This window comes from Solanum lycopersicum, chromosome 4 (genome assembly GCF_036512215.1).
Source record: "Solanum lycopersicum chromosome 4, SLM_r2.1".
In the NCBI taxonomy this organism is placed as follows: Eukaryota; Viridiplantae; Streptophyta; class Magnoliopsida; order Solanales; family Solanaceae; genus Solanum; species Solanum lycopersicum.
Genome location: NC_090803.1, coordinates 46764972 through 46786394, shown reverse-complemented (window position 1 = coordinate 46786394; position 21423 = coordinate 46764972). Strand labels below are relative to the sequence as shown.

Genomic DNA, 21423 nt, shown 5'->3' with positions numbered 1-21423 from the left:
TCATCACGTATGATCAATATTGATAACATATATACCTATATACATTATAAACAATCATAGTTTATACATAATAGACATACTTATCCATATTTATTAATGAGATGCCCTAATAATTCTAATCACTTTAATATTAGTGGGAATAGTGAAGCAAAATCTGAGTTGGTCATCAACTATGATTAGTATTTTTTTTTGGGGGGGGAGTGGTGGTGAGGGATTTGGTTTCCGTTTAGGATCCATACTAGATCCAAATTTGCGCCAAAAAATCCCACATTGATAGGGTAAAACACTCTCTAACAAAAATAACTACGTAATCATTCCACCACATCCTTTGATGATCACAGAAGGGATGATCACAGAAGGCTTCCATTAGAAGAACAAAAAATGACATCCATCGCACGCATCATAAACAATCGGCATACCAGCTGGGCTAAAAGGAACTCCAAAATCCCACTTCAAACTAATTTGACAATAAGACCTTCACATTGTTTATGATAACTATATCATCCACTACAGAACACCTCACTACAACCAATAATCGTTTCCAATAGCTGGAGAGCTCAAGATATTAGATTATTAGAATAGGAAACGGGTCAAAAATATCTCTGACGTATGACAAAAAGGCTCTGAAATAATCTCTTTCCACCTCTTGATCTTAAAATACCCTCAATAACCAACCAAAAACAGTTGTTTCCAATAGCTTCAGAAACAAAAAGAAGTGATACGGCCTGCCTCAAAACCTGTCACATTGCTCATCTGAAAAGGGGCCATTTACCATTTAAAATATTGACTAGAATAGAGTGGCCACAAACGTTTAACATTTGCTGTACTCATAGAGAATCTCCAGCCAAATGAAGCACATTTACATTTCTGAACAGAAAACCCTCTAGAAAAAACAAAAAAGGAACACAAGTGAACTGTGGCCTGCAATAAAACTAGCCACAAACTGTATGTATTGATATATTATATAAGATTGTTTCTCCATATGTCCTAACTAGCATGGTGAATAAGTAACTTGAAGATTCATGATCCCAATACAAAAGCATGTATCTCATCCCAGCTAGAGGCAGTATAGAGAACACCAGAAAGTCCCGTCCAACTTGATGAGTCTGACCCAGCATACATCTTCTGCTTCTGGAGAACACCTGGAAAAAGAGGAACAAAAGAAACACCAAAATGATTCCCCATCCTCCTCAGACTTGAGCTCGAACCAAGCACAATGCCAACATCTGCTTCCAGCAAGCAAAGCAAGTCGCCAACTGAATCCCCAATATATACTGTCAGATTCTTTTTGTCGTTGCGACAATTCGCTAGAATTTTACTAAAAGCTTGAACCTTGTCAATGGGGGATTCAACTTTCTTAACAATTTCACCAGTAGATAGAGATTCTTGAAACATCAACTCATTGGCATGAATATCTAGACCATCTATGCCCCCTGTTCAACACATGACAGGAAATAGATATCTTTTTCATAAGCCTTAAAGGCAGGAAAAAATTTAACATCTCACTGGAAACCAAAAACTGACAAGCATTGCATAATTACAAATGAAAAGGGAACTGTCAACTAAGACCAACCATAGCAAAAATAAAAGAGAGTTCATGTGATCGATGATCTTTGAGACCCAACTAAAGACTATAAGCACATCAAAACTTCTCTTCCAGAATAAGAGAAGAAATCATTGACAATGTTAACAACTCTATTAGACTTAAAAAGGAAAAGATAACTCAAAAACAAAGGAGAACACATGACACAAAATAAGAACAGGGGAAACCAAGGTAAATTTGAAAAACAAGGAATGATCGACTTTTTCCTCCACACTTTTTCCATTTCACCTTCCTTTCTTCTTTTTCTTTTAGAAAGTTGTTTCCTTTCTCATGGTACAAGAAAAGGATAGCGGGTGGAAGCAAATTGGCATGACAAAGAGGGACAAATGTCACTTAGCATACAAAATACAGTCAGCAATATTTCTAGCATATCCAGGTGCAACTAAGAATTAAGAAGACATTGAAGTAGTCATGAAAAGATAGGCAGACCATAACAATCAACTCGACAACAATAATATTCGCAACTAAGTTGTCATTATCAATGAAATACCTGATGAAAAGGAAGACCTAATAAGGTCACCACACCAGCAATAGGAGAGAACATGAATGTCTGCATTCAGATTTTCATTTCTTATTATGCTCTGGAAAAAGTCGGTGCAACCATCCTGGAGAATCAATTGCTGCCCAGCTCGTTTAATGTCTTCAAGGTTCAGACCTTTCAGTACCCCAGATTCAACTACCCTACTATTCGCCCTTTTCTCAAAATCAGAAAGTTGCTCAATCGTTCTACAGAGTCTCCCATAATCACATTTTTCCGCTGTAAAAGTAAGATTCTTAGAACAGTTCATCCCAGCCGATCAGCAATATTATGACATAGGGAGGTTGGAAAACATCAAAGATTAATCAAACAGTGTTACCTTTTTCAGTAAGTAACATCTTCTCTATACATTGCTCATACTCTTCCGTGTACTGCTTAGAGAGATCTCCCCATGCATTCTTTAAATCAGCCAACGACATCCTTGAAATTTGATTCTCTGGCTGATTTTGATCAGATTTTGGTGCTGTTATAATTGCAATTTCAGCCAAGATGGCAGAAGAATCAACAATCGTGCATGTCAAATCAAAATCAGAAAATATTGTTATCCGCTGTTCCGCAGGGTTGTGATCTTTTGACAAAGGGATGATAGCTTTCTGAACAAGGGGCTGGGCTAAGAAGAACTGGATTTCAAGTTTCATTGCTTGATGATAAAGCTTCTCAATGATGTCAAGCTCCTCGCCTGTCAAAGTGACACTCAGTTTATCCAACAAGTCCTCTGTCTGTAGAGCTGATGCCTAGTATACAATAAAGACGATATTTCAGTTTAGTTAAGTAGAATGTGTGGTATGTCATAAATATCATTCATAAGCTGAATTCATCAGTTTGACGAGAATGGAATAAACAGCCACAAACCTGGAAACCTTCAGCGGCATAACTGTCAATCCACTTCTCGTATGGATGATTTTTCTCTCCCTCAAGACACACTTGCAGCTCCTTACCAATGTAGGCATAAAGTCTCATGCAAGGTGTCATAGCACCTAGAGTATAAGCAGCCAACTTTGTTTTCTCAAATGGAGTGGCAAGTTTAGCAGCTTTTACCCCTTCAACCTTTCCTGAAGCTGTAGCTAATAAGAAATCTGTGTACTTGGCTGTTGCAGGGTTAATAGTGCACTCCTTGACCAGATCAATGCCCCACTTCTACAGAAGTGACTGTGAGATTATTTATTTTCCCAAGCAAGAAGACAATTTCGCGTGCATAAAGAGAGTTTTTAATGTACTTTGATACATAGGTCATAAGATACAATATCGAAATCATTAAGGGGTCGTTTGGTAGGGTGTATAAAAATAATGCTAAATAGAGTGTATTAGTAATTGTTGCATTAGTTAGGCTAAATAGAGTGCATTAGTAATGTTTACATTAGTTATGCTTGCATTATTTCTTAAGCATTGCATAATTTTTTAAAACATACTATTTTTGTCCCTAATTACTTGTCCACTTTTGAATTGGCACACCTATTAAGAAAACAATGATTTACATAGTGAGTTTACCATTTCGCCCCCTATTAATTATGAAGTAAGTGAATTAAAAATTTACGATCTTCGAGAAGTTCTACCTTTTTCAAAGTAATTAATTGAGGGTATAGTAGGTAAAAAGAATTTCTTCTTTCTTGATTTGTCAAAATGGACAAGTAATTAGGAATAACTACAAAAGGAAAAGTAGACAAGTAACTAGGGACAGAGGAGATATTTATTTACAAAGATATCCTCAACATTATGGTGGAAAAGATGTAAAATAAGGTTTTGAGGGGCAATTGGGTCATTAACCATGCTAATGCATGCATTAGATACTCCTGCATTAGTAATACCATGGATTTCCATGTATTACTACTACTACACTCCTCAATACATAATTGAGTGTATAACTAATAGTTGCATTAGTTATACATAGGTTAAGAAAATGTACCAAACAAGGTTCTGCTAACACACAAGTCTAATGCATGTATTGTTTCTTTTAATACACTCTACCAAACGATCCCTAACTGTTAACAATAGTTGCTATCACTTCGCAGTAACCGCACATCTTAACTTCCTTGACAAATTAGTTACGCTCCAGAAAAACAATGAGAATCTGTTTTACAAATAGAAATCAAGATTTAACACAATAGGCATAATACATAAACATGACCCTTAATTTGGCTTTAGCGAATAACTATGTCCCAACTTTGAATGTGCACAAGTAGGCACTTAAACTTGTATAAATTGAACAAGTAGACACAAGTATCCTACATGACACAATACACGTAGGATGTCATGTAGGACACAAAATTGCTAGGTAGGGTGTCATACTGCCACGTAGGATGAATTTGTCAATTTGCTCAATTTTATACAGTTTAAGTATCTACTGGTGTATACCCAAAGTTAAAGGTCATAGTTAGCAACTTGGCGCCAAGTTAAAGGTCATATTTATGCATTATGCCAACACAATATGTAGCTCTCATATGTGCTACATGTAAAATACTAAGATATATAATAAATTCGGACTATATATACATCTAGGCAGCTCAAAATATTAGCTATTGTGAATCCACAATAATCAACCAGTTGCGCATCAACTATGGACATTGTGCCATTTCTGAAGTAAAGCAGAAATGTCTTGGGAAATCGAGAAGCTTGCCATGATAGCACAGAGAAACTAAGTCTGCTGATAGTGCCACTGGTCCATTCATTCAGAATTTCCCTCTCTTGTCCTTTCTGCAACTGTACGCCCAACAGCATATCTTATTCATTATTAGCAACAAACTCACAGGAATACCAAAATGCATCGATTATTCATCAACATTAAGTCTTACACAATGCATAACCAATTTTCAACACAAGTCCTTCACATTTCATTAACTTCAGGCAGACCTTGGATCTCCCTCCCAGACCAGTTTGAGGCTGTTCCCCATGTATTAATGGTACCCACTACTTCATCGGAGAATCTGGCTGTAAGTCGCTTGCGGCCTGGGCGGCTCGTTAGGTATGAATATGTCAGGTACCTCTGACTCGATTGGTGAAATAGCATCTCTTCCCAAAAAAGCATGTTTTTTATTTACTGACGCACAAAAGAAAATATTTTGTAGCGAATGAACAAGATATTGAGGAATTGTTCCTATGTAATCAGAATTATTGACCACAGTATAGGGGAATCTTGTGTTCCAACAGAAGCAGAAGTGATGTGAATTATTCAACAATCAAAGTCGATTTTCTTTATAAAAAGCTATCAATGAACTTCTGTCTTGGTTCGCCGAGCCTGTTGACATGGTGTTTTGTCCATTGATAGTGATCTAAGGGAAAAGTATCCCATATAACTATGATTTATGCTCATTTCAATTTTCATAAGCCTTAGCAGGTTTTAGGTTTCTCCGCCCAATCATGTGTTATAGGCTAAGACAGTTATTTTCTCGTTAATATAGAGTAAATTTTTCCACATAAGCTTAAGGAACATTGACAACTGAGACAAAATGCTCTCGGGCACTTTTTTGTGGCTTTTCAGTGTTAAATCTTTTTTTAGTATAATCACTTTTCAGGGGAGAATTTTTCTGTTTTTTTCAGTCTGGAATTTCAACAGACATGGGGTAAGAAAGGATTTTTTATAATCCAGGTTCTAAATCCTATGACATTCAGGCTCAGAAGTATGGTTCAATTATGCAGCAGAAATTTAATGAGACAAAGTTACTATTTGCATTAACGTCATGAAGTGGTTGGTGTTTGTCTTCTTTGCAGAAACAGAAGAAAGGTGGAAGACGGTAAAGAGATGGAACATGAAGGACAATTTCTGAGTTTTTTTCACTCTTAAATCCAATGAAAGTGGGAAGTACATAAGCATTCCGGAAGCAAGTAAATCTATTCTTATTACACCAGAGGGATCCTTTAAAGAGGGTTGGGGGAATATTTCTCATAAGTATATAACTATATCAATGAGACAAATAGAGTGAAGAACTCCCTCTTGGCAGAAACAAGACAAACAGAAACAGCGTACAAAGAAGCCTCAGAAACAGCAGATGTATAACTAAGTAGACATAAAGGTCACAGATAACAGGAAGAAACACAAAATTTATGTAACAGGGGGTTCAGCCAGGCCAGCATCAGATTTGCTCAGCAGATGCCTAGTTGGAAATTGCCACCAAAAGAGACGCCAAATTTGAATGATGTGAGGAAATGAGCCTGAAGTTGTACCATACACTAGGGAGATCAAGGATATATATGATGGAGACAAAGCTCACGTAAAGATTATGGGAGGAGACTCGGAGCATTTTTCAGTTTCGATAGGGCTGCATCAAGGATCATCCCTTGGCCCATTTTTATTTGCCTCGGTGATGGATAAATTGACGCGGAAAAATTCAAGGTGGATAGTCATGGTGTATGTTATTTGCAGATGACATAGTTATGTTTGACAAGACTCGTGGTGGTTTTAATGCTAAATTGAAGGTTTGGAGACAGACTCTGGAGTCTAACGGGGTTTCGATTGAGCAGGAGTCAGGACCAAGAACACATACTTGGAGTGCAAGTTCAGTGACGTGACTATTTAGGCTGATGTGGAAGTGAAGCTTGATACACATGTCATCCAAAAGAGAGGATGTTTCGAGTATATTGGATCTATTATCCAAAGGAATAGGGAGTTTGTCCATGATGTCACCCATCGTATTGGTGCAGGGTGGACAAAGTGGAGGTTCGCATCTAGAGTCTTGTGTGATAAGAAGGTACCACCAAACCTTAAAGGCAAGTTCTGTTGATTAGTAGTTAGACCGGCTTTGTTGTATCTCGCGAAGTGTTGGCATGTCAAGGATTCATGTTCAGAAGAAGAAAGTTGTGGAAATGAGGATGTGATGATGGATGTTTGGGCATACTAGGAGCCGGGATTTTTCGTAAGCGGTGTCACCTTTTAAAATGAGAAAATAAATTAAATAATACAAATCATATTTTTTAAAAATAAAACACAATTCATGTATATTGTTATAATTTTTTCTAAGAAAATAAATAAAAACCACATTATAATTTTTTTCATGAGTTTCTTTTCTTTTCTTTTTTTTGAAATTTATTCAAATTAATCTCCTTGATAATATTATACTAAATTTTTATTAATACAAATAAAATACCAAATAATTACTAAACAAGGATGGTCAAAGAAAAAAAAACATAAAAAATGTGACTGTGTAGGATAGAACAAACAATCTAGCCTAAGAAATTCCAGCACAAAACCACCTAAGCTACGCACTTCTATTGTTCAAGCAGTGTCACTTTATTATATAGACCTTTTATGTTCGCTTTTGTTTCATAACGTATATACGATTTAGCCATTTTTTCGGGCAAAGCAGTGTCACGTGACACCCCTTCCCCCTTCCTGAGTCCGCCTGACTAAGAGAGATAGGATTTGAAATAACGATATCCGAGACAAGGGAGGAGTGGCTGTGGAGTAGGACAAGATGCGAGAAGCGAGACTGAAATTGTTCGGGTTAGTGAAGAGGCAATGCATGGATGCCTCACTACAGAAGTGTGAGAGGTTGGCTATGATGGTATCAAGATAGGTAGAGGTAGACCAGAGAAGTATTGAGGAGAGGTGATTAAACATGACTTGTTTCAGCTTACCGAAGACATGACCTTTAGACAGGAGGGTGCAATGTGTTATCTTGTTGTTTCTTCATATTAGTACTCATAGTATTGCTTCCGTCGTTTCTTGGCCTTCGATTTCTGTTACTACCTGTTGTTTCTTGTACCACGATTATCGTATTGCTCTGTTGTAGTTTCTGTTTTGTTGTTATAGGTTGTTTTTATACTAGCATATGAATATTAATATGTGCATTCAGATTCAAACATCTAAATCTTAATGCACATCTTAATATTAGATGTGTATTCATATCCAGATGACTTAATCTTCATGTAAATAAATGAAGCCTAACAATACTAACAATGTAAAAACAGAAAATCTACCATGAATTATATGTCATTTGTAATTGCTATTAACACCAAAAACACAAGTATAGAGATACATCTGTACTTAACGCTAATTACAGGTTCACTTTTGCTTTCAAAAATTCAACCACTCCTTTCCTTCCAAAAGAACCACCAGGCAAATAATCTAAACATTGAGTTAATATCAGCAGCAATATCCTTCCTTAATCAGAAGTAAAGACTCTTTTAACATCTAAATAGAAAGAGAATTTGCTCTACATTACAGACAATTAAGGCCAACTGTGCTAGCAGTGACACTCAGTCACTTGACCACTATTTACTTCACTTTTACAGCAGATCATAACAAAGTAAATTTAACTTTGTAAAGAGTACCATAACATCCATCAAATCAAAAAGAAAAAGACATTGTTTTCTTTGCACTAGTCAAACTATATTGTTTTCTTGACAACTGATATGCCCACTGAGCTCTGATCGTATACCACACCCTCATTTACCCAAAATGTACAAGTATAATACACTGGAAAACAATATTTTAAAGAACTTTAAGATAGACTGACAACCACATTATTCATTGAGACCTCAAACTCCCAAGATAGACCTGATATCTTTCATCAACAAAATCATTTCACACCTTACATCAAACAGATCTTAGATAGTCAACTACCATGCATCCAGAGATAGTTTTGTGCTAATTAGGTGTATCCTCACAGTATGCCAGTGTGTACCAAAGAGTAGAAATTGTCAGATTTAGAAAACCTGTAGTTTTAGATAACCACTAACTTGCTTTAGAGACAATTATTTTCAAGAGAAGTAATATTAAAATGAACGGATCCAAATAGAGCAGAATGATTATGGAGGATTTGCATGGCTGTCTCATTGATCAACTGATAGCAGTATCATCACAATCACACCTAAATACTCCATGCACATCCCACATCCAAAGTAAAAATGATTTAAAATATGCATAACATCTCATACATATCTGACACTCATACCTGGTCCACATAACATACTTTGAACAGAATACGACAGATATTCATTTCACCAAGTTGTGTGCAAATGTTGATAGTGCCTTCTAGGCTACTCAACTTTTCGAGGTTGAAAGATAGAATAGTTAGAATTAAAACACTAATGATAGCCAGATTTGAATTTAACAAATTCCTTGGAAATATTTCGAATGGTGAGGATTCAAAAGCTAAAGTTGGAGATGGTGACCTAAGCTGTAATTTTTACATCGAAGTTCTCCCAGGCAGAAAAATCCCTATAAGTTTCAAGATAAATGACCTAGTTGAGAGTTATAAATGTACTCACTTACAGCAATGGTACTGAAAAACTAAGGGTCTTTTTTTTTGTTTGGACATGCAATTTGGATTCTAAGTTGTATTTCTTGCTCATAACATAAAACCCCCGTAAATTGTGAATTTTTTTAACAAAATTACCCCAAATCTTTTATACAATCTTACCAAATAAGCAAAAATTCATAACAAAAGTATAATACACTACCAAAAAGTTCTTTCTTAAGAAAATACAAGATTTACTGATCAAACTTTAGTTCAATAAAATTGAACATGAGTTCTAGTGCACTACTCTGTAGCATAACCCCCCCATATAGTATGGACAATTTCCTCACATTGAAGATGCATTTCTCGATATAAATGGTTTAAAGGTTGGTGAGAGTAATAATATCAACTAAAAATTGGAATTGGTTGGTGAGAATAATGGTTATACCCGATATAAATGGTTTAAAGTTGGTAAAAATAATAATATTCAACTATAAATTTGGCTGGTAAAAGTAATGGTTATTCCGATATAAATGGTATAGGTTGGCAAGAGTAATAATATCAATTATAAATTTTGTTTATATATGAAATAAATGGTTGGTAGATGTAAAATGGTGAATTTTTTATTACAAAATATAAACTTGTGGGTCAATTTTTGTATTTGAAATATATGAAATCATAATATAAAATTCACAAATTAAGCTTTTTGGAGAATTTGGGATTTTATCTCATGATTTAAAATAATGAGATGAAATCACATGTCCAAATATTGATTTCATCTCATGATTTTATGCATATCACATTCCTTTGCAATGAGCCTAGTCAAGATCAACAGAAAGTCAAATGTATCCATGGTTAGCTACTTAGCGAAAGCTCATGCCATTAGAAACCTGATTAGTTTTTCGGTTTGCAAAAGAAAATGAACGGACAACATAAATGGTTTAAAAGAATCCCACATCCCTTTGGCAGTTCATCCAAAACAAGGTTTTTAGGTAAATGACTCAATTTGATAGTCAACTTTATCTTTCAGGAGATGTCCCTACTGATACTCAACTGGAAAAATATTGCAAAGAAGTAAAAGGAAATTTGTGGGCTAGGGCACATGGCAATCCTAATTACCAAATGGACAGGGAGAAACTTGAATTTAATGGAAAAGAGACTCATATCTTACTTCTAAAACTGCATCATGCATTTTAAGTTCATTCACAATATTCTTCCGCAGTTCACTAATGCCAACCTTCGCATCGTCATCATCAGTACACACTTCTGCAGCTTCACACCTGCAATTTGTTTCATTAATATATATATTACTAACGAACCTCTTAGCAGAAGAAATGGAGGGGGCCTTATTACACGGCCAACAAAGCCCATGAAAAGCAACCCCAAAAATCTATCATTTTTGCGAACACTAAAATTATTAGCAATAACAAAGAACATTAAAACCAACCACTAGACCCCAGGATGTAGTGTATGGAAACCCATCAGGAGATTATGGGAAAAATTCAACGTCAATATTTCATTCAGTGGGTGATGGAGTGAAGATTGATTTTTGGAATGAGCTCTGGATAGGTGATGATACTCTAAGAAGCACTTTTCCTCAACTATACATCATTAGCCTAAGAAAAAAAATGCCACTGTATCTCAGGTTTGGAGCCAACAAGGTGAAACCTGATTTTTAGAAGAGCTTTGAATGACTGGGAAATTGATGGAGTTGCAGGCCTGCGTAAGGTTTTGAACTCCTTTTCAGGTATTTCTATGGCGTCAGACAAACCAGTTTGGTGTCTACATAGTAGAGGTTTTTTACCATAAAATCTTGCTACTGGAAGATGAACGACAGGCAGTCTTTGATAGATATATGGCCCTGGAAGTTAATTTGGAAAGTTAAAAGCTCACTGGAAGTCTCATGTTTCGCTTGGCTTGTGATCAGAAGAACATGTCTAACTCATGAGGTGTTACAAAGAAGAGGTTTACAGATTTTCTCAAGGTGCTTTATGTGTAATCAGGAAACAGAGGTAAATAGTCATTTGTTTCTACACAGCAAAACAACTGCAAATATGTGGAAGATGTTCTTACGTATTCTGGGAGTAAGTTGGGTAATGCCTGAAACCACCCTGGAGCTACTCAACAGTTGGAAAGGAATTGGAAGAAGAGGGCAAAGCGAAGATTGGTGGATGAACATTCCAATTTGTATCTGGTGTACTTTATGGAAGGAAAGAAATACCAGATGTTTTGAAGGCAAAAGCTGCAACGCACTGAAGATCAAAATGAAATGCCTAAGCCTTTTATTTTTTGGTGTAAACAGAATATGGTGGGGGAGGTAGCAACTCTAGTTGATTTTTTTTTTATGACAAGGGAAACCCGCAGCCGCTGCCCTTTGGGTGCGCACAGGGTAAAATTGTAAAGCTTTTTAGTTTTTGTGAAGGATGTGTCCCACCCATTGTGGGTTTTAAGTGCCTCATCTCATCATTCTTTTTATGATGATTTTTTGTGAATACAAAGTTACTTTCTCAAAAAAAAAAAAAACTCGATCCCAAAAGTCGCACATCTCTAGCAAATAGATGTTGCATAGAAGAAATACATTAAAAGAAAAAGTACATAGAATCCATTCACCAAAAGAGACCTAAAAATGAGGGCATAAGGAACACTCATTTTTACTCCCTAAACTATGGGTAGGGGATTACCACACTCCTGGGACTTGACTGAATACCCAGACTTCTGGCAAAAACTTAAGCACTGAAATAACTGATAATCCAGATGAAAATACTTCAAAAGAAAAGAAAAAAAAAACTATACCCCTTCCTTCCCAATTTATGTGAAGTGTTTGACTGGGCATGGAATTTAAGAAGGAAGTCATAGAAAATTTTTGTCTATAAATTATCTCATCAAGGGTGAAATGGGAAGTTTGAAGTTAAGTTGTCACTAAATATAGAAAGATGTAATTCTTTTCCAGACTGTCTAAAAAGGAAAGAAATATCATATAAATTGAGATGGAGGGAGTACCATACAGTGGAAGGTATAAGGAATCCCATAAATAACAGACCAAACAAAAAGTTAACAAAAGAGCAAGAAACATGATGGTCTTGTAGAAGTTTTGAGTTCAAACTCGTCGAAAAGAATCAAGACAGATTATTTTGTCCCTTTAAAATTACATCTAGGATCAAAGAGGAATTAAAGGTTGATTACAATAAAAAAGCCGAAGAAGCAGAGTATGTAAAGGTCATTCAGTTAATGGTTGTTTTTTTAATCCTTTTCTTTCACTTATTAACTGGAAAAAACACTGTTTTCATGTATATTTTTTCCCTCCACATCTTTAATGTTTTATTCTACCTGAACATGCCGATATTTTAGCAGACATTACCAATGACTTTAAAAGGGTAAAGTAATTCTCTTGTCATACCCAGGCTGTAAATTGGAAATCACCCAAGGAATAATGAATTTCTAACTTCTTTACAATTTGGATAGAGAGTTGTAGTACTACTTCTAATACATTTCACTAACTAACAAAATTAAGATACTCTTCAATGAAAATGGACTAATCCCATAGTCATTCAAATGTTAGAATGCCATTCTCTTTCACTTTATCTGTTAATTCCCATTTTCTTTCATAAAAGTCAAGAAACATAAAATCCATCACAAAAATCCTTATTCTTCTGGAGAGAAAAGAAACAGTTATACAATAGAGGTGGCTGTTTTCTTGAATTTTGTTACGAATGGAAGTAAACTGAGCACGTCTATTAAATAAAAATGAAACCTCCAATACACACAAACGACAATGTCATGAATATGACGTTAGTAACGAATTATTAGGGCTAAGTCTAATTTAATCAAGCCAACCAGGTCCTGTGACTTCTTGTAATTTCCAGTATTTGCCTATAAGTCCTTTATGTTTTTGGCTATTTTAGTAGCTGGCTAGATGACGTGTCCAAATCCAGCACTTCTATGAAATAATAATGAAACCCCCAAATAAACACAAACGACAATGTCATGAATATGACGTTAGTAACAGAATTATTAGGGCCAAGTCTAATTTAATCAAGCCAACCAGGTACTGTGAGTTCTTGTAACTTTTAATTCCAGTATTTGCCTATAAGTCCTCTATGTTTTTTGGCTTTATTAGTAACTGGCTAGGTGACGTGTCCAAGTCCAGCTGCAAGTTAGTCCTTTTTATAGTTGTTGTACAGGTTTACTGAAATATCCAATTTCCTTCTCTTCTTCTATCCTCTTTTACCTTCTTTCTCATTTCTGCATTTTACGATTAAAGCTTGTAGAGATATGACACTTGGGCCAAACTCAACCTCGAAAGATAGCTCATGAACGGAGATTTGTCCAAATCCATATAAAGAGACCAAATTCCCATCCCTCTACTGATGTGGCACATCTTAACACTCCCCCTAATACCATGTGAGAAATATAGGAAAAGAATATTATGGAATTGTTGTCGTTTCTACATTATTACATTGAAACCCTATTTATAAACACTAGAATACAATCCTTTATCAAGTACAATACTATTTATTATTCCTATTTCTAAATAGAATAGTATAAATCTATTTATAGAATAGGAATTTATTATTCCTATTCTAATAGGATTGTATAAAACCTATTCCTATTCTAATTGGATTGTATAAGCCTATTCATGTTTTAACCTCCTCCTCCCCCCCCCCCCCCCCCCCGCCCCAAGCTAGTGCATACAATTCATGTACCTAGCTTGTTACAAATGTAAGTAATACGAGGACCACCGATGAGGGGCTTGGTGAGATATCTGCAAGTTGATCAGTCGACTTCACAAAATTGAAGTCAATCTCAATGTGCTTAATTTTCTTATGAAATATTGAATTTGATGCATAATGTCGATAAAACACAGAATGATAAAATTACAATTTGTCTTTCCAAACCAAACATGCAAAGATTGTTTCAGACAATACGTGACTCACATAATCGACATACAAGGCTACTAAATTCCCCCTCAGCAACGAAGTGCTCAAAATCTAGTATAAAGTGTATGGACCATGTTGGAATCAATAGATGAATTGATATTAAACAAGTCATCGAAAAAAATTGGTCGGAACATGCTCATACGCCAGAGTATTAGATTTGATCGCTAAAAGTGGCTGCAATCTAAGAAATAAAATTATATGGGTAGGATCGAAATGATGTCACGACCCAACTAGAAAATATAGATTATATAGGATCGTTTGAATTGATGGAACGATCCCATTGAAAAAGAGAAATAATATGGGTAGGGTTGAAATGACAGCATGACCCTACTTAAAAAGAAAAACTATACGAGTAGAGTCGGAATGATGACGCAACCCTATGCAAATCAAATTTAAAAAGTAAACCGAAAAGATGAATGAGACAATGCAAATCAAATCTGAGGAGTGACTGAAAAGACACATGATGTTATGCAACACAGATATGAGAAAATAGTTTGGAAAAATCCACGACACTACACAAATTAAATATGAAAAGTAGTTCGAAGAGATGCACGGTGCTACGCAAATCAGATATGCAAAGAAAGGTAGTCACCAGAAGTATGACACGGTGCTACATAAATTATATATGAAAAAGTAGCCGCTGGAATGATGTCAAGGTGCTACAAAAACTAAATATGAAAAATTAATCACCGAAATGATGGCACGGTGTTACACAATGTAGATATAAGAAAGTCGTCACCAAAATGTGGCACAGTGCTACACAAATTAGATATGAGAAAATAGTCACCAGAATGGTGGACCAACTTTTGCTAACATAATTATTAGCCGAATGGGCGTCATATATGGATAATAGTTGTCGCCAACAGTGGAAGCTCTTTGATTGTTTACCAAGATCATAGAGGCTCTGATACCATGTCAATTAGGTTTTGGGCCTAACTCACACCCCAAAAAACAGCTTAAAGCGAAGAAGATTGTCCAAGCCTTATAAGGAGTCTACTCATCTCATTAATCACCGATATGGGGCTTTTGTCATTCTTTAACAAAGCTCATTACTGCTTCATTTGTGACATTTGTATTAGAGAAAGCTTGATTCTCGCATATTATCATGTCAGATAACCATAAATTCAAAGGAACCAAAGATAGCATGAAAGAAGCTTGAAATACAACTTCAGTCTATGGCTAGTGGCCATGCAAAACGATTTGAATCCTCGGTATCTAACTAGACTCGGTTCTCAACTCAGCCAAAGGAAACAAAGGAGATGACTCAGGATTTGAGTTGATTATTTCTCAGTTGGACTCGCACAAAAGCATACGTTGCAGTCGAGCTTTCTTCATCTCCTAGGTCAATGACGTCCATAGCTCCAGGAAATATTGTTATTCGTGCGTCTAGGCAATCCTCTCACTCTCTTGCAACACAGGTAACTCCTTCCTCTACTACTAGATATCATGTGGGAAGGGGTTTTACATTTCCTCCTATTTTTCCTTCCAGAGCAGTCCTCCGCAACCTACTTCAATACTTCCTTGTGAACCCTACTATTCCATTGACTACCCAAACTGTTATTCCTTTACCAAACACCACCTAGCTAAATCTTAATCCTCCACTTATTCCGTTACAAGCCTTTGTTCAACCAGAAACACCAAATAAGCCATTCAAAGCCAAGATTAGTTTTCTAATCCAAGGGGGTGGGTTAGAAAGTGTGAATAGTTCTTTGAGATTTATCAAATGCCTGCTAAGTTAAAATGAGTTATGTTTCAGCAAATATGAGTGATAAGGTTGATGTCTGGTTCAACAGCCACATCCTACAACAAAAGGGCACAAATTGATTTTTGTTTGCACGGAAGTATGACAGAGGTTTGGTAATGTGAGAGACCTTTGGATATTGTTGATGAATTCAACAACAATAAAAAAACTGGCAATATTGATAGCTACGAGGAAAGATTTGATGAACTTAAGTCTTATATGTTATTGATACCCTCTTTTGAAAAAAACTCACTTCATTGCTTTTATATTGATTGATAGTAGCTCAACTCATAGTTTTGTGAGCCCTCAAGTGGTTAAGGCCTTAAGACTGTCTAGGCCTTAAGATTGTCTGTAGCCCCTTGTTTTATTAGGATGAAGGTGAAAGTAACTTATGAAGAGGCTATGCATACATAACATTGATGTTCAGATTTTTTTGTGGAAAATGCAAGAAGAACAATTTTGTTTTGACGTTAGATTGTTGCAAGTTGGTGGATGTGATTTGGTGCTAGGTATGGATCGGACAGATGTGTTTTCCCCCGTTGTACTAAGTACTACACTACATAGTCTGTCCCAGTGTTGTGAAAGGCACTCACCTTTTGTCAAAGGCGATAAGGCGAGGCGAAGTGAAATAGGCAAGATATGGCGACAATAAGGCAATGGCGAGGCGAGGTGGCAGTGCCTCTTTTTCTTTTTTTTCAGAAAAAAAAAGGTCTCACTTAATTATATTAGTCAACAACTCAAAATTAGGGTTTTCTCAATGTATCACCAAGTGAGAATGAGAAGGGCGGATGAACATAAAGTTGCTTTTAGGACTCATCATGGATTGCGGCAATTCAGGATAATGTCATTTGGCCTTACTAATGTCCCCAGCACTTCTAAATCATCAATACCCCAAGTCTTTGGAGCATATCTCAGGAAGTTTATATTACTCCTTTTTATGATATTATGATTTACAGTGCAGTATCAAATGATCATGTGAAACATTTAGACATTGTGTTACAATTGTTGAAGGAGAATCGGTTGTTTCCCAAGGTTCTAAGTGTGCTTTAGGACAGAAACAAGTAGAATATCTTGGGCACATCATCACCAGAGAAGTGGTCAGTAATGGAAAATTGGCCCGAACTAGTTTTTTGGGAAGCGAGAAGCGGATAAAAACAACAAGGGCTCGCTTCACAGAAGCGTGAAGCGAAGCACACATTTTTTTCAAATAAAATGGTATGTAGTATAAAAATAAAAAATATTAAATAACTGCAATAGAGGTAACATATTCTTAGATTAAAAGGTAAATAGATAGTCAATAATCCTCATAAGTCATAACATTTAAAGTAAATACATAACTAAATCACAAAGGATCAAACTCCTATTCTTCATTGTAATATTGAATAAGAAAATACAACTTACTGTAGAGACGGAACAGAGCAGCAGCCAGCAAAACCAAAAAAAAAAAAAAGCAGAGCATAGCATTACAAACAAAGCAACAGTAACTCAGTCACAATAACAAAAAACAAAGGAAAAAAATATAGAGATAAATCATAGCAGCAGCCAGAAAAAGAAAAAAACAAAGCAGCACTGACCAAAGAGAAGAAGAGAAGAGAAAAAAATAGAGGACAGTCGACCAAAGAAAAGAAGAGACTTAACCTGCAGAGTGTAGCAGCAGTCGACCAAGGAGGAAAAAAATTGGAAAGATGTTGCCCAAGTATACAGAATTTTTTTAAAAAAAAAGATTTGCATAAATTTTTAAAAAAAAAAAACTAACAAACACTTATTTCATTTAAGCGAGCTTTTCGGTGCCTTTTTTTAAGCGCACTTCTTGCTTCGCCTACTGCAGCGCTTGCTTTTTCACCAGCGCAGTGCTTGCGCTTTGCCTCACTTCGCGCTTTAAGCGCATTTTTTGTCGCTTTTCACAACACTGGCCCGAAAATAGCAATCTGAAGGAGTTGAGGGGATTTCTTATTGCATTGATCAGAAAGCCTTTAACTTCATTCCAAAAAGGTCATTTTCTTGGAGTGAAGAAGCCACTGAGGCACTTCAGGAGCTGTAAATTGATATGTCCTCTGTACCAGTCTTGGCCTTGCATGATTTTGGTAAACCATTCATTGTAGAAGTTGATGATTGTGGAACTGGAGTTGGGGCAGTTCTCATGAAAGACAAGCAACATATTGCTTATCTCAGTGAAGTACTGAGCAAAAAGCGGTCAAGAATATAAAAAGGAGTTGATTGACTTGCTTATGGCAGTGAGGAGATGGAGACACTACCTCCATCCTCACCATTTTATTACTAAAATTGACCATTTAAGACTTAAGTTTTTGCAGGATTAGAAAATTTTCACTTCATTACAACATAAGGGCATACCAAGCTTATGGGGTTATAATTTATGAAATCCATTACAAGAATGGTGTGGCAAACACGGCTGCAGATATCTTTTCTAAGGCATACACAGAAGTTAATTGCAGTGTTATCAGTCACGTGCCGCCTAAGTGGATAGAGGAGATCTTAAGCAGTTATGAAAGAGAACAAGAAGTTGTCCAGTTGTTAACTCAATTTCATCTAGATACTTCAGCTATAGAGGATGTTGCTATACAAAATGGTTTAATAAGGTTGCAAGGCAAGACTTGAGTTAGAAATGGTAGTGGACTAAGACAACAATTGGTGCAACAAATTCATACTTTTGGTCTTGGTGGACACTCTGGAGTCTCTACTTCAATATAAAGGATCAAAGTAATATTCTATTGGCCTTCAATGTTAACTGATGTTCATAGGGTGGTATTAGAATGTGAAGTTACCCACAGGAACAATGTTTATAAACTAGATGGGTTGCCTAGTACTATAGTGTGTGATAGAGATGAAGTGTTCCTCGGTATCTTTTGAAAAGAATTTTTCAAAGGTTTGAAGAGAAGACTGAAGTTTAAATTAGCATACCATACCCAAACTGATGGGCAAACTGAAAGGGTCAACAAGTGCCTGGAAAATTATTGAAGGTGTGTGTAGTAACAAACTAGGTGAAGAGAGCAAGTGACTGGTCTTGGCTGTATATTGATATAATTCCAATTACCATTTAGCTACCAAGATGTCTCCTTTCAAGAACTTGAATGGATATGACCCTCCACAACTCACTTTTGAGTTGATATCTCAATCCAATGTGGTTGCAATGGTTCTATGGTTGCAAGAAAGGCAGGTGATGGCTAAGGTTCTAAAAAAACCGGAAGTTGGAGACTAGGTGTATATTAAGTTACAACCATACATGCAAACTTCTATTGCCTTAAAGAGTAATTTGAAACTCTCTTCCAAGTATTATGGGCCCTAAAGTATGATCAAGTAGATCAGTTATTGTTGCTTATGGAACTTCCTCCCACATATAGATTCACCCTATCTTTCACATTTCCGAATTGAAGGAAAGGATAGGGTCCAATGTAATTCCTACTATTGAGCCTCCTACTATTGAGCCTCCAACGTGTCATTTAACCAATTGTCATTCTGGATCACAAAATAGTAAAAATTGGAAATGCAATTACAACACAAGTTCTCGTGCAAATGGGACAATTTGCTCCTATTTGGGAGATTACAGTTTCCTAACGTTAAGTCATTTAGATCCTGTGAGTTCTTGTAATTTTAATTCCAGTGTTGGACTTAAGTTCTATATGTTTTTGGGTTTATTAGTAACTCTTCATCCATCTATGGAGTTGTTGTACTGTTTTATCGAGATATCATAAAAGAAATATCAAATTTTTCTTCTCCTCTTCTATTTTCTTTTCCCTTCTTTTTCATTTCTGCATTTCAATTAATTGAAGCTCATTTCTGCTTCATTCGTGACACAATGCTACTTATTTCACATTTACTCAAATGACATATCCAGAGTACCAAAAAGAAGAATAATACACATACTGAAACAAATTCTACAAACAATTATAATTTAAAACACGATTATAGTACCAAAACAAAATCGAACAAATACTGAAACATTTTTATTTATCATATTAAAAAAGAAAAAAAGAGAGTGAAAGTACTGACCCTTGAACGAATGCCTTGAGAAAGTGAACATCTTGAGCAATGTAATGGCGGAAAGTATCAATATTCAGAGTCCCAGAAGCCAAGCAAACGACGAAAGGAGTGTAAAGTGCAAAAGTAGACTCTTTCTTAGAATTGATCCAACACCTCCTCGCTACACCCACACTTTCATCAATCGGCGACGCCATTGTAGGAGGAGTAATCGCAGATCTCAAATAGTGAGAGGGACGACAGTAGAATCGGAATATCGATTTGGAATGGAAGAAATTGAATACTGGATTTGGAATTGGTAGCCTAAGAGGCGATAATAATAATAATGAGCGCATATATATATATATGGCAGGTAAATTATAATTGTTAGTGTTTGTAGTATTCTACTTTGAACATGTATAGTATGGATGGAAAGGGAGGGTTTGTTGGTGTTTTGATGATTTGCCACTTGGAAACAAGGAATTTCTAAAAGAGTCAAGACACAAACTACAATTTTTTGTTGTTAAAATAACCAGTCTTTGATTAAGTAAAATAATTGTGATAATTATGTCTATGTATATGTACAGTGTTTGATCCTTTGTAGAACTTCTGGAACTTAGGTTTATGTAATGTAAGGTCCTAAGTTTGTGGGGGACAATTGTTGTATTAAGCATGGTAGTCTATGTAGTATGTAATCTAGTTTCAAGTGAAAGCTCAATAAGATTAGTAAGTGTTTGAGAATAGTGAACATTTATTTTGTACACTCATTTATTTATTTATTTATTAAAAAAAATATTTGAAGATATGAATATTTAGTTCGAATATATGAGGGTTTGGGAGACTACATCATTATCTATTAAAACTCAAAAATGGACGTGATGATAAATATATTTATCCTCGTCAAGGCTAGTCAACATCAACTCAATAATATGAAGAGTTTAAGTTTTGTGCATCGTCGTATGAGATTTTTACACCATCAGAAACTTTTAATGAAATTTAACCATAGTAATTTATTTTAATAAAATAACAATAATTATAAAAAAAAATATATTGATGGTTGAGTCCTACTTGCATTCTATTCATATTTACTTCCATAACTAAATTGTTTTCTTTCCAAACTTAAACAACAATATTGAGGTTTTCCGTAGGTTTCCATGATCATGCTTATGTAGTTCTTCAAAGCATCAAAACTTGGGAATTAGCTAAGAAATAATTTTAAGCGTCACGCAATTTTAAAATTTAACAAGCTTCTTCTACTTAGTGGTATGTCGTTATACAATTAGAAAAAATTTCACATTTTAAAGTCTTTGTTTTTCCTGCTTTACTGGCTAGCTCAGATATTGCTAAGCTTTAGAGTATCTGCATTCCAATTCCAACTATGTTCATCCTAAAAACATCAAGTTATGTAATGGTATTTGAAAAAGCTTACAATGATGCTTTGCAAATCGAAACAAAAT

At 35.6% G+C, this 21423-nt stretch overlaps 1 protein-coding gene across 1 annotated transcript; it reads right to left on the bottom strand.

Moving 5' to 3' along the window:
• Positions 1–749: 749 nt before the first annotated feature.
• On the bottom strand, positions 750–20664 carry LOC101248767 (bifunctional TH2 protein, mitochondrial). The gene is made up of 6 exons (XM_004237466.5): positions 20000–20664; positions 10485–10593; positions 2994–3278; positions 2461–2875; positions 2094–2360; positions 750–1433 (listed from the first exon to the last, which is right to left on the bottom strand). Exons 1-6 carry the CDS (start codon positions 20320–20322, stop codon positions 1021–1023), a joined length of 1812 nt encoding a protein of 603 aa, XP_004237514.1. The 5' UTR covers positions 20323–20664; the 3' UTR covers positions 750–1020.
• Positions 20665–21423: the final 759 nt, after the last annotated feature.

Bases quoted from the DNA above. Each gene is read 5' to 3' on its own strand.
- LOC101248767 (XM_004237466.5), bottom strand. From the start codon at position 20,322: ATGCGCTCATTATTATTATTATCGCCTCTTAGGCTACCAATTCCAAAT. The intron at 3,279-10,484 runs GTAAGATATGAG...TCACTTCTGTAG, and splicing joins TGCATGATGCAGTTTTAGAA to AAGTGGGGCATTGATCTGGT. The intron at 2,361-2,460 runs GTAACACTGTTT...TTACTTTTACAG, and splicing joins GATGTTACTTACTGAAAAAG to CGGAAAAATGTGATTATGGG.